This window comes from Myotis nattereri, assembly GCF_964212035.1.
Source record: "Myotis nattereri genome assembly, chromosome: 1".
NCBI lineage: Eukaryota > Metazoa > Chordata > Mammalia > Chiroptera > Vespertilionidae > Myotis > Myotis nattereri.
The window spans coordinates 37,739,841-37,754,669 of record NC_138075.1 but is presented as its reverse complement, the minus strand read 5'-3'; the positions used below and the strand labels follow the sequence as shown (position 1 = coordinate 37,754,669).

At 39.7% G+C, this 14,829-nt stretch overlaps 1 protein-coding gene across 1 annotated transcript in view; it reads left to right on the top strand.

The window, feature by feature from the left end:
* PELI2 (pellino E3 ubiquitin protein ligase family member 2) overlaps positions 1-14,829 on the top strand; it is a 189,252-nt gene that overhangs the window by 165,502 nt on the left and 8,921 nt on the right. The window contains exons 4-6 of the mRNA XM_081113481.1: positions 2,884-2,985; positions 10,668-10,865; positions 13,130-13,318. Coding sequence (XP_080969607.1) covers positions 2,884-2,985; positions 10,668-10,865; positions 13,130-13,318 — 489 coding nt within the window. The remainder of the gene's footprint in view (positions 1-2,883; positions 2,986-10,667; positions 10,866-13,129; positions 13,319-14,829) is intronic.

Below are 14,829 nucleotides of genomic sequence, written 5' to 3'. Positions count from 1 at the left end.
GGCCCCACTCTAGACTTTAATATGCAACCAAGATTACATGAGCCCTAATTCATGTCATCAGGGGAATCGGGCACTTCTCCCAGTGGTGGCCTTAGGTGTCCTGGTTTTGACTGCCACTTTTTGCTCCAAATCTTAATCCTGGCTTGAATCCCAGGCTTCTAGGGCCCGCTCATTGCCATGCCTCTCTCCGCTGTGGGTACAGCCTGTTTGGGCCCCAGGGCACTGGCATTCAGGTCTCTTTTACCGGCAAGCTTCCTCTCCTGGCTCAGCACTAACAGGGAAATCACTGCAGAGTGAGTTAGAGGTGGCTGGCACCCCTCGCTCCTCTGCCATCCCTGCTACAGGGCACTGCATTGCTTGCTGGCTGGGGCCACCCACCACCCTCCGGGACTTGCTTCTCCCTGCAGAATCTCTTTTCCCACTCCTAGTCTTCCCCACATCCAGAGGCTTCTAGAATGTAACCCTGGGCTGGGACTTCCTTAATCACAAAGTCTCAGAAAAGTGTTTTTCTAACCCCAAATCACCCACCTTTCCTAACCCTGGTGATTCAGGTTTAGCCATATTTAAAAAAAAACAAAAAGCCTGGCAGAAGTTTGAAATTATAAACTTTCTTTAATGGGCTCAATATTCAGGGTATCCTGGGTCAGGCATTCAAGACCTCAGAGTCCCTGAGCTTTCTTCCCTGTTTGGGGTTGGCCAGCAGGGGTTCACCTACATCTCTGAGTTTCTCTTTGCTATGGGCATTTCTCAGGTATGGCTCCACTTCCTATAAATAGACTTTTTAATATGTTTCATAGGCATATAATAGTTCAAATCAGAAGAATAATTTTAGAATAAAACACCTTAGAAGAATTGGGTCAATAACAACTTAGAGTCTATAAAAGGGCTATTTCTGGTGCCTGCCAGAGTGGGAGGGGGTTGGGGGGAGGGGTGCCAGGCTATGTGAGGTCATGGGGGTGAGTACAGCAAGTCTACTTGGGGCACCAATGTCCCAGCAGATTTGGAAGACCTGTTTAAATGTTATAATTACAATGCTACAGGGTAGAGTACACAGTTTATAATTTAAGGTAGGAAGTTTTACGCATGAAGAGTTTCACTTCAGGGCTGCTGTCCCAGACGGCTCCAGTGGGTCAGTATTTTATTGATTTTTTTTTTTACAGAGGAAGGGAGAGGGATAGAGAGTCAGAAACATTGATGAGAGAGAAACATCGATCAGCTGCCTCCTGCACGCCCCCTACTGGGAATGTGCCCGCAACCAAGGTACATGCCCTTGACCAGAATCGAACCCGGGACCCTTCAGTCCGCAGGCCGACGCTCTATCCACTGAGCTAAACCGGTTAGGGCCAGACATTCTTGTTTTATGTAGCATGTGTGCCAAGAAAGTTATGTTTGAGTTGATTCATTTGTAAATTGAATACTTGTAAATGCAATAAACACTTTTTTAAAAATCCTAAAATAAATTATTGTATACATACTCCCTGGTTATTAGTTTTGTCAGTTTGAGTTTAATAAAGTTATTTTTCTTAAAATGGATTTTTGTCACTTAACTATAAAGATAAACATCAACTCATCTTAAATTGGAAATAGTGCTATATTAATTTGACTTTCAAAAAATGACATTTTATCAATACCATTGAATTTATCTGATTCATACCAATAAAAATTTAAGATTATATTTGTTGCTGAAGTGGAGTAGTATAAGAAGTATTTTTTAGGTTCCTGCTCATATAAAATATTTTTATTTTTATTTTTAATACTTAATATTATCTTAATGAAGAACATACAAAAGAACACCAGTTTGGCCATGCATTTTCTCAGGGCACCTGATTAAATAAGCATGAGATGGACCAGGCTAACGTCTAACTTGATTTGGAATGTCACACTATTTATTACTCTAAGCAGTTATGTGAGCCACATATACATGCTCAGACATTTTCAGTGGCACGCCCTGTGTGTCCAGCTACTTCCACATGCTTTCCTGACCTTCAGACAGTACCATCTCCAGTAAGTGTCTAGTAGGTGGGCTTATGAAAGCTCTATTGTACTTAATGTAAAGGAGTGGAGATGAAGATAAAGCAGAATGGATAAAATGTCATTGGGATAATTTGAAGTACAATTTAAGTAAACTTTGTTGTTAATTTGGAAATATAAAAGTATGCGACCACAACTTAAGATGTATTCAAATATATCGTTATGGGGGAAATAAGAACAATATTATATTATTGGTTTCTAGATTTTTTGAATAAGACTATTAACTTTAGTCTAAAAATATAAAGATAAAGCCAACTTAGCTACCCTATTTATTAATTCAATAGTTATCTGGGTTAAGCAACTGCTTTATAGAAGATTTAAATAAGATGTAGAACAGTATAAATATGATTATCAGCTAGACAAGTACATTACTATATAGAAATTCTTATAGAACATTAATTTTTTCAGTGACTCTTTTACTATGATTATAATCTCTCTTACACAGGAAAATACTATAAAAATGTTATTGACTTACCTGTGTGGTGTGAAAAAAGTTTTAAAATTGTAAATCAATCATATTAGTCTAAAATTTTACCACTGAGTTAAGGTAATAGAAAGTGGATGTTTACTGGACTATGATTAAATCAAGACTTGCAAACTAGTAAATTAGCTTTGAATTGAAATAACTAAAATATTTTTCATATTAAGATAGAATATTGGGTAACACCAGAATTTCGACTATTGAGTGCTCTGAATCAGGGCACAGCACAGGGACAGGCTCTAAGTGTTAGGAAAATGCTGACTTGCGTTGGGTTTTGCTGGTAGAATGATGTCTCTACTACAAACTGAATTGTGAGTAAGTTGTTGAAATGAAATTTTAACGAATTTTTATTTTTTCTATTTCATTATTAGGCAATCAGCTGCAAAGGTCAACACAGTATATCATACACTCTGTCAAGGAATCAGACTGTGGTGGTCGAATATACACACGATAAAGATACGGATATGTTTCAGGTAACATGTTTCTTTTTAGTGGAAATTTTAGGACATTATTCCTTCAGTTCTATATTTTGATATGTGATCAGACCTTCTAGCACATTAGCTTTTAGTGATACCCAAGGGGAAAGAGGTGAGGATTATTCCTGATTGGTTTTTGAGAGACTAAGAAAACTTAATTCTAAAACTGCAGAAGGAAGTATAAAGGCTACATTCTCAGATCTCAATGTAATAAAAATAGACTTTAATAACAAGAATAAAATTTTTATAGCCAGCTACTTTTAAAAGTCAACATGTTTAAAATACTTCCTACATAACACTTGAATGAAAGGTGACATCAAACATACAATTTTAGGTCTTTTTAAAAAACAACTGGGAACATTATATAGCAAAACTCATTTGATATGACTGACAGCATACTCAAAAGAAATGTAAAAACTTAAGTGCTTTTATTATTTGGAAGGGAGGAAGCAAGGGAGGGAAGAAGAGAGGCAGAGAGGATCAAAGGGCTAGGGAACTGAACATTTATCTCAAAAAGTTCTGTTTAAAAAAATGACACTAAGAAAGTAGAGGTTCAGGAAAAGTTCTAGTGATATATATTAGAATGTCCAGAAATACATCAAAAGAAAGTAGGAGGAAGGAAGTAATAAAGGGGGAAAAAATTATCATTAGTTTAAAAAGAGGATTACTATATCCAAGATTTGGTACTTTAAAACAACAGAAAATTAAAATCAAGGCAAATTTAAAAAAACAAATAAAGCAAACACAAATTGGAAACCATGAGGCTTTGCATTTATATATGGAGAGTTAAATTATTAAATGATGTTGAAACAAATGTCAAAAAAAAGTATCATAGATACATCAAAAACGATTAAAATAACTCTTGCAAATAAGAAAATATGCTCAATTTATCAGACTGGCAAAAATCCAAAAGGTTTTATCAAAGATGTGGGAGGCAGGCTTCTACATGCTATAAATTGGTATGATCTCTATGGGATGGTGATTTGGAAATATCTATGAAAAATACAAAATGTTTACACTCTTAGACTTAGCTCTTCTCCTAAAGCTCTTTTCTTCCTAGAGATTTACCTCAGAGATAGCCCTGCATACTTACAAAATGATATTTTTATCAAGTTTCTGCTTGACGCATGGTTTACTAACAAAAGATTACAAACAACCTAAATATACTTTAGTAGGGGACCAGTTCCGTGAATTTGGGGATATAGTCGGGGCCTCCAAGACTATAAAACAGAATAAGCAGTCACAGAAAGAGTTCCAAACATATTTAAAGAATTAAATATTAATACTATTAAATATATTTTTATTGAGTCATTGATAGCATTATATTCAGTTAAGATTAATGTTGAATGTTAGTGAAGTAAATAATATTAAATATATTAAATTTTAAATAGCATATTAATCATTAAATATTAAATAAGTATTATTAAATGTTTAAATAATGCTTATATGCAGTAAGTAAAGCAGTTGCCTTTGGGGAAGAGGGATAGGCAGGTGATATACAGGGAGGTATTTCATACTTTTTTATTTCTTGAACCATGTTAATGTGTTAGCTGTCTTATAAGATGACTAAACAATTATGGGTAGATAGAGCCATCATTATAGTCATAGTCATAGGTGTAGACATAGTTATTTAAGTGCTAGTTTGAACTCAAAAGTAAGATTTATCAAATTCAGACAAAATATTAAGTGGTTTTACTCTTCATGCCATTTTATTTTATAATATTCCCAATATTTTTTTCTCATTCTACTGAATATCTTAGTAGTTTTTGATGGTAACATTAGCATCTATATAGTTGAGGAAAATGTTTAAGAATAACACTATTTTTTCAATAGTTATTTCTTAAAAGGTGTGAGTGTGTTTATTTCACAGTGCTCAAGCTCACTGTCATAATCCTCTATTCACAGTTTCATTTCATGAGTGCCTACTGTGTGTCAGAAACTCACCTAGTTCCTGAACATAGACCACTATGGCTACCTCTCATGGAGCCTACATTCTAGAGGAGGCAAATAGACCACAAACAAGCAGGCATTCAGGCTGAAGGCCAAGGCCTCAGGGTAGGAGCAAAGTGAAGGAGGAGGGAAATGACCTGAGATGACCTTGGAAAGGTAGGCAGAGGCGGGGAGAGGTAGGGCCTTTAGGCCAAGTAAAGAACTTGGGTTTTATTCTAGGAGTTTGGAAGAAGCTGTTGGAGGATTTTAAGTAAGAGAGAGTTATAATCTGATTTATGTTTTTAAAAGATAGCTCCAGCTACTTTCTGTAGAGGAGAATGTAGGGGGCCAATGTGAAACTGGAAAACCAGTTTGGAAGCTAAGGTAATGCAATCCAAGTAAGAGCTGGTGGTACCTGGAACAAAGGTGAGGAAAAATGTGTTTTGGAGGTAGTGTGGACAGGATTTCAACAAGATTAAACATAGGTGTGGATGAAGGAATCAAGGATAATTCTTGGTTGTTGATTTTTAGCTTGAGCAAATTGGATGCCAATCATTGACATAGGGAATCCAAGGTCTAAGAGGGACCTAGGTTCTGTTTGGAACATGTTACATTTGATATGCTTATTAGACATCCAAGTGTGTGCACTGGGTGTGCTAGTCTGAAGCTCAGGGGAGAGATCAGGGCTTTGCGGCTAATAGCTGGGATTTGATTAGATTACCCAGGGAGAGAACAAAAAGAGAAGGAAAGGGAGCTATTTACCAACTAGCCTAGAGGGGTTTCATTATTTGAATGCCAGGTACAAATGTGTCAGCATATGCTGGCTGACTATAAGCCCTTGAAACTTCCGCAAGAGCCTTGGGAGAGAAGCTCAGTTGCAGTGGATTGAGGAGAGATGTTAAGGGAATGAGTAAGGAAATGGAAGCAGTAACTAGTGAGGGGTTTTTCAAGAAGTATTGCTGTTAAATGAATCAGAAATGAGGTAATAGTTTGAGGGTTGCCTGCTGGCAAAAGAAAGTGTTTTTTAAAGACAAGAGACAAGAACAGTGCTACTCAAACTCCTGGGCAGAGCAGCAAAAAGTCTGTTAACAGTAACTGGCACCTCGTTTCTCAAACTTAATTTGTTCCTGAAGGCTGTTTGAGAAGCGATGTGTTTGAAAACCGAATCATTTTTTCCCATTAGAAATTATGTAAATTGAGTTAATCTGTTCCAGACCCCCAAATGATTCAGTTTTAACCTTTCTTATATACACAACATGTCTAATTTACTGTTTAATTTATAAATACTTCTTAAATTTATCAAACTACCCACTACTAGCTTTAAAGGAATTTTTCATATATCACTGCCTCAGAAATGCCACCACCAGCTAACTGCTTTTCCTTGATCCAGTCAGCAGCAGTTTTTCTACCTATTCAGTTGCCTGCGGTTGTTGTTTCATGAGCATTTTCACACCCTTAGCAACATTAGCACTCTTGATGGCCTCTTTATGTTTTAATCGTGCTAATAGTATATTTTGTATATAGGCCAGCAACAAAAGCATTCTCTCCTTTGTTGCCTGAGAGATGCTTTTTATCATTCTGAGGTATCAGCACAAAAGGGTTGTCAGGTGGAAAACTGAAGGTTTTGGTCAACCAAGACATTTTTTTATGAAAAACTTGGTCAAGAACCGAATTGTTCAAGATGGGAGCTGTTTGAGAACCGAGGGTAACACAGAGTGAGATGAGTAGGAAATTGGAAGCTGTTACAGCAGTTTGGTATTCCTGAAGCATTGGAATGGGTGATCATTTCTAATACTCATGTTATTGTATTTTTATAAGGTATCAGTGGCAAGTTGAAATTTACAAAACAAAAAAACTTGTTCTTTCCTCCAAGGAGGCACAGTTTGAGAAGCTCCAGGGTGTGTATGATAGCTGGCATGATCCAGTCTCCAGAGAGAAATTGATGATGCAGGAGAGAGGGGTGGCAGGAGCAAATATTGGGAGCAAAATCCTTAGGAGGCTGAGAACATTGGGATCTCATGCATCCGTGGAGAGATGGGTCCTGAATAGCAGCAGCAATATGTCATTCTTGTCTTAGGAGGGAAGCCAAATAACGTTACAGGTGCAGGGACGTGGGAAGGGTTGGTCTGGGAAATGTGAGGGAGGCCCTTTCAGATGCTCCTGTACTACTGACTTCGACTGACAATCAAGCAAACCCAAACTCTTCTAGGTCTATTAAAATGTAAAGTGCTGAACAATGCTGTGTCTGTATGAGTAGTAAGGATTAAAGTTCTCCATGTGGCTACTGTATGAATATCAGCACTATATGAATATCTTGGCTTGTCTACATGAAATAATGTAAAGTTGATCCAATAAACAAAAGAAAGAACAGGACCAAGTTTTTCCACAGTGGGTGAGTTTTCAGTAGGATAGTGGCTCAATTTTTTTCCTGGCAAAAGCCCCCTGAAGTTTGTGTTCTATAGTATATCTACACTAATAAAAGAGAAAAATGGTAATTGGCGTACAGCGATACCGTTTTCATTGGCTAATCAGGGCTATATGCAAATTAACTGCCAACTAAGATTGGCAGTTAACTGCCAACAAGATGGCGGCTAATTTGCATATGTAGGCACAATGCAGGGAGGCGAAAGGGAAAGCAGGAAGAAGACCCCTGCCACTGACAGCGATCTGAAACCCAGGGGGGAGCTAAGAGCTGGGGGGCAGCCATGATCGGAGAATCAGGCGCCTTTGCCGCCCTGGCCAGTGATAGCAGGAAGTAGGGGTGGAGCCAGCGATGGGAGCTGGGCACGGTTGAAGCTGGCAGTCCCAGGAGCTAGGGGTCCCTTGCCTGGGCCTAAAGCAAAGCCCACGATCGCGGCGCCCCCCGCTGCCACTGCAGGTCCCCGCTGCCACTGCAGGTCCCCGCTGCCTGGGCCGGACGCCTAGGCCAGAGGCGTTAGGCCTGGGCAGGGGCAGAGCCTGCAACTGCGGGGAGCTGGGGGTCCCCTGCCCAGGCCTGACACCTCTGCCGGAGGCCTCAGGCCTGGTCAAGAGGCCGATCCGGTGATTGGTGATCGGAGGGTGATGAGGGTCAACTCCTCTGGCCGAGGCATCAGGCCTGGGTGGGGGGGCAGAGCCGGGGATTGGGGGGATATGATGGTCCCCTTGCCCAGGCCTGAAGCCTGGGTCAGAGGCGTCAGGCTTGGGCGGGGGGGTGGAGCAAGCGATCAGAGGGAGATGGGGGTCCCCTGCCCAGGCATGATTCCTGGGCCAGAGGCCTCAGGCCTGGGCGGGGGCCAGAGCCAGTGATCGGGGGGAGATGGGGGTCCCCTGTCCAAGCCTGACACCTCTGGCAGAGGCGTCAGGCCTGGGCAAGGGGCCGATCAGGTGATCGGAGGGTGATGGGGGTCAACGCCTGAGGGCTCCCAGTATGTGAGAGGGGGCAGGCTGGGCTGAGGGACACTCTCCCCCCCCCCGCCCCCACACCCAGTGCACGAATTTCGTGCACCGGGCCCCTAGTTAATAATAAAAGCATAATATGCTAATTAGACCAGATGTACTTCCGGACCAAGTTGGGGCTGCAAGGGAAGCCCCGGTCCCAGGTGCCAGAGGGAAGGAAGCCGGTGCTGGCAGCTGTGGGGGAAGGAAGACCTACTCTTGCACCAATTTCGTGCATCAGGCCTCTACTAAGATTATACTCGAGCTCTGCAGGTTAGTTTTAAGTGGAAGCGAATTGATAAACAAATCTTATATGACCAGTCAGATAAGTATCATGACTTGAAATAATTGATCCTAGCAGTATGTTCCAGCTGGAATAAAATGTCATGTATTACAGTCAGTTTCAGTTAATTCATCAAGACATTAATTTAATACCTTGGGATGAGATCAGAATGGCCTTTCTTGAAGAGAATAATCGCTGTAGACAAGGAGCAGTTGTGTGACATTCTACTGGAGCGTGGTTTTAGCTTTGAACTTATAACAACTTAAAAAGGCGTGGAGGTGACAAATAAGGTCAGAGACTGTGTTGTTATGAGAACTCTGGTTTTGTGTGGTGACCAGGCAGTTTTACATTTCTAAGCTTCATTGGAATAGAGGTTCAGGATGGGTTTGTTTCTGAGTTTGGAGTAGCCTTTATTTTCCCCTTTATGCTTTCCTATATTTGTGAAATATTTTGCGTAAGTATTTTTTACTTTTTTAATTGAATAAAAGTATTTTAAAGTGAAATAAGTCAGAGAAAGACAAAAACTATATAATATCACTTACATGTATAATCTTTAAAAAAATAAAAATCATAGAAACAGAGTTTAGAATGGTGGTTTCCAGGGGCTGAGGGTGGAGGAGGGCGTTTTGTAGAGATGTTGGTCAAACAGTATAAACTTCCAGATGTAAGATGAATAAGTTCTGGGGATTTAATATACCACATGGTGATTATAGTTAATAATGCTGATTATATACTTGAAAGTAGCTAATAATGTTGATTATATACTTGAAAGTAGCTAAGAAAATAGACTTAAAAGGGACTTTAAAAAAATTAGAGTGGTCTGAATCAGAACTTCTGAGTTACACGCCCAGCTTTTAAATGAATCTAGCAGAGAGGAGAGTCTGCCACTTCAGAAAGATGAACTGTATGATGATATGATTTTGTAATACCTCTAATTTACATTTTATGTTGCATTTTTAAACAAGTTACAGGTTTTCTAAACCTGAAATGCATACATTCAGGCAATATGTATCTAGTTAAGTTGATGAATTTCTGTGAGCCCAGTGGTTTAGTTTATTCCAGGCACATTTCATTAGGACAAGAAATTAAGGTTTGTAAAAAAAAAAAAAAATACAGTAGAAAAGAGATGTCTATTGTTGGTTGGATTGCGATACTCTATGCATGAGAATATATATGTGAGACTTACAAAAGAAATTTAATATTGTTCCAGGAAGCAAGCAGAGCTAAATTATGCAATATATATTAATACCTTCCCTTTTATGCATTTGGATAAGAAGTGTATTACATTGCTTATATTTTAGGTAGAATTTTGAGATCCAGATAAAGATTCCTGGGAAATTTCCCTTTGGGGATCTTACATGTACACATTTGTGTTCCTCCCGTTGGCAGCTTCTGAATCAAAGTCACTATTGTTAGACCATTAATATGTTTAGCAAGAAATTATTCACTTACATATAAGTGGTTTTAAGTTAAGAAGTCTCTTGGGCATATATATCATCACCGTTTTCCAGTATAGATCCATAGAAAATCATTACATAAGCATTTTACTATTTTGTCTTGAGATTTCCTTATTTGTAAACAAACACTTCTGTTCACAGGACAGAACAATTCTTGTCTTATTTGGATTTATTGAATATGAAAAGCTTTATTAGAACTGTAAGATCTGGCCAATGAAATATATGCTTTTTGGCAGCATTTAAACTTAACCAAGGAAAGAAAGCCAATATAATATTATTGGCAACTTTTTAGACTTTCCCAAGAGAATTTTTTTAAAATCCTGAATTGAAATATTAAGACCAGCTTTTTAAATCTTTCATTTGACTGCATCCAAACTTCGGCTGACTTGACTAGCCCTTTACATCCTCCTTACACTGAGGAATGGTAACAGCTTTTTGATCTTAGGTCTGGGTTAGGGCTCTTCTTTTCCCTTAAATTCTGACCTTCAGAGCAGAGATAAGGAATGTTAAAGGGATCCTGAACTCTCACTCCATTTGAGCAAAATATGATGACATATTTTTCAAGTGAGCTATGAGTGCTTTTATTTACTCAGGTGGGCAGATCAACCGAGAGCCCCATCGACTTCGTCGTCACAGACACAGTTTCGGGCGGTCAGAACAGTGACGAAGCCCAGATCACACAAAGCACCATATCCAGGTTTGCCTGCAGGATTGTCTGTGACAGGAATGAGCCTTATACAGCACGGATATTCGCAGCTGGATTCGATTCTTCCAAAAACATATTTCTTGGAGTAAGTACTTTTCAGTACTTTGTTTCAAGAAAAGCACCCACTGTCTGGTCAGTGTTGCTCAGTGGTTGAGCATTGACCTGTGAACCAGGAGGTCATGGTTTGATTTCCAGTCAGGGCACATGCCCAGGTTGTGGGCTCGATCCCCAGTGTGGGGCCTGTAGGAGGCAGCGATCAATGATTCTCTGTCATCATTGATGTTTCTCTCTCTCTCTCTCTCTCTCTCTCTCTCTCTCTCTTTCTCTCTTTCCCTTCCTCTCTCTCTTTCTCTTTATCACTCTGTCTTTTCCTTTCTCTCTGAAATCAATAAAAAAAGAAAGAAAAGCACCCATTATTATCATATATGACATATAATTGTGACCAAAAAATGTATTTTACGTGATGCCTCTACTTAAATTTTGAGATTTTAATTTTCAGATGGCCAGTTTGAAAAGCTGTTATTAAAAATCTGAAAATAGCCGAAACCGGTTTGGCTCAGTGGATAGAGCGTCGGCCTGCGGACTGAAAGGTCCCAGGTTCGATTCTGGTCAAGGGCAACCTGGGTTGCGGGCACATCCCCGGTGGGGGATGTGCAGGAGGCGACTGATCGATGGTTCTCTTTCATCGATGTTTCTGACTCTCTGTCTCTCTCCTTTCCTCTCTGTAAAAAATCAATAAAATATATATATATATATATATATATATATATATATATATATATATAAAATCTGAAAATAATCACCATTACTTGTTTTATTTGCTATAATAATTACAATATGTATAGGAATTAATTTTTAAAGTATATCGTAACATTTTGCATAATGTATTTATGATAGTTTTAAGGGGGTTTATTTTATAGGGAAAATAAATGGTCAAATCTAGATAATTAGAGTTCAAAGGAAAATGTCAATTATTCATTGTTTCAGAAATTGAGTGTTTGCTGTATATTCGGTTATAGATGTGATATCACAGAGAACAAAACATTAAAATTGCTGCCTTCATAGGGTTCCATGTAAATTAAATCCAAAAGTTTTAGTGAATATCCAGTTTTCAGAGAGGAAGTGAAAGGGAGAGAGAAAGGTAGAAACATCAATGATGAGAGAGAATCATTGATTGGCTGCCTCCTACAGGCCCCATACTGGAGATTGAGCCTGCAACCTGGGCACCAGGCATATGGCCTGACTGGGAATCAAACCGTGACTTCCCGGTTCACAGGTCGATGCTCAACCACTGAGCTAAACCGGCCGGCCCATATAGTTCCTTTTTTGAATCAGGATATTTTTTGTAGGGAAAATAAAAACACTCAAAATGGCCTAAACCATAATAAAATTGTATTATCCCACATTACAGGAAATGCCGAGCAAGGCCAACTGCAGGGTTGCTTGGTTCAGCGGTTCTGTGACATCCCAGGAACCAGTGTCTTTCTGTCTTGCCCTCTCCCTCTGGGCACATTAGCTTCTGGGCGAGGTCTTCCCATGGGTGAGAGATGCTGCTGCATTACCACACACCCCTGCCGCACGGCCGAAGAAGAGGTGGCAGAGGCAGTTTATCCCTTGTCTCTTGTCTCTTTTACTAGAAATTATTCCAGGCAGCCTCCCAGAAGACTCAGTCAGGTCCCACTGGCCAGATCCACCACATGCCCACCCCTAAACCAGCCATTAGCAAGGGGCTGGAGTCATCAGACCTGGCTTATTGTACTCAGGATTTTCCCCTAAGTCATGTGAGCAATATCCGCCTCAAGAGAGAGGAGCCAAATCCCTGCAGCACAGGTGTCCAGGGGCCTGTCCTGCCATTACAACAAGCTGCTGAGCCTTCCACCCACATCCTCTGCACTGATGCATATGAAAACATAGTGGCCGCATATTGTTGGCTTCACATTTGTTGAAATTTTGTATGTTTAATAGAAATGTTTTCCCCTCCTGCGCATTTCCCTGATAATGAGGTCATACAACGCATCTTTAGATGATGAGAAGAAAGCACTGCACAAATAAACAGAAGATTCTGGAATCACCTGGAGGGAGGAGGGTGGGTTGTGAAAAAGAACCTGTGAGGGAGAGGCCCAGGCTTCAGGTTGTTTGTTTTTAAGCTCCTGAGATAAATATAATGTGCCTCTGGAGAGTAATTATTCATCCATTTTACCACTTCTTCCATATTGTTGGGCTAACTGGATATTTTATTCTGATTCACTTTAAATCAAAAGTTCACCACTTTCATCCCCTCCGCACCTACCCAATATTTTAAAGAGATTCTGGAATCCCTTCATTTAGCATGCTTTCTCTATTCTCCAGGAAAAGGCAGCAAAATGGAAAAACCCCGATGGCCACATGGACGGGCTCACTACAAATGGGGTCCTGGTGATGCACCCCAGAGGGGGCTTCACTGAGGAGTCCCAGCCCGGGGTCTGGCGCGAGATCTCCGTCTGCGGAGATGTGTACACCTTGCGAGAAACCAGGTCAGCCCAGCAGAGGGGAAAGCTGGTGAGTAGACTTCACTATGAAACAATGCAACCGGCTACAGAAACCTAACTCAAGGACTGTCGCTTTCCTCCCCGAAATTCAGCTTTGTACAGGTACCACTGGCCCAGGAGGCTGAGAATTCTGCTGCCCCATCCAACCTTAAAAGCATAATCATTTATAATATCCTTCACCACAAAATTCCACTTACATTCACGAAGAATAAACTTATTTTTAGTGTGAAACTTTACTAACTTGGAGAAAAAAACTTAAACAGTCTAAGACTAATTAGTGAAAATTTTGATTTACAGAATTATTTACTAGACCTTCTGGAACTAAAAGATAATTAGCTTTTTTTGAGTTTGTAACAAGAAATTAATACATAATTCCCTATATAACTCACCAGAATCGTAGTTATAGCTTTTTATTTGAAATAAGTCATATGTGCATTGACTTGGCATGCTAATATTTTCCAAGAACTATTATTACTTACCCCAAATGCCCTAAAGCAGTTGGTTCTTTAACCCTTTCTTCTATGGAGAATGATTGTAATACCTTGAAGGAGAAGCTTTGGGTTTCTGATCTTGCCGCAGCTATGAGGCACAGCGTATAAGGTTTTTTAAATTGAATTTATTCGGGTGACATTGGTTTCAAGTGTAAAACTTAATAAAACATCACACTGCATCGTGCGCTGATCACCCAAAGTCAAGTCTCTTTCTGTCCCCATTTATCCCCCCTTTGCCCATTTCCACCTCCCCCACCCACCTTCCCCTCTGGCTAGCCCCACACTGTTGTCCATGTCTGTGTGTCATATATAATATATATATATATATAATATATATACACACATATATATACACATATATATATATTTTGCTTAATCCCTTCACCTGTTATCACCCAGCGTCCCAAACCCTCTTTTCTCTGACAGATGTCAGTTTGCTCTGTGTATCTATGCTTCTGTTTCTATTTTGTTTGTTAAGTATTTTGTTGACTGGAGTCCACATATGAGATCGTATGGCATTTGTCTCTCTCTGAATGCCTTGCTTCACTTAGCATAATAATTTCCAGGTCCATCCATGCTGTTGCAAAAGGTAAGAATTTCTTCTTCTTCTTCTTCTTCCTTCTTCCTTCTTCCTTCTTCCTTCTTCCTTCTTCCTTCTTCCTTCTTCCTTCTTCCTTCTTCCTTCTTCCTTCTTCCTTCTTCCTTCTTCCTTCTTCCTTCTTCCTTCTTTCTTTTCTTCTCCTTCTTCTCCTTCTTCTCCTCCCTCCTCCTCCCTCCTCCTTCTTCTTCCTTTCTCATCCAATCATCTAAAGGTTCTCAATAAATATTTCACTTCAGTACTTTCAATTAGTTGTTAGTTAGAAGCTAGAACAAGAGAGAATAAATGCTTTCTTCAAAATTCCCATAGAAAAAACATAGGGAAATAGAGGAATGATCCAGCATTTTTCAGAGAGAAAGATGATAACCAAATATTTTTAAACTGGAAAAACGAAGATTTGGGGGGGGGGGGGTGGTTACTAACCTGACTTTT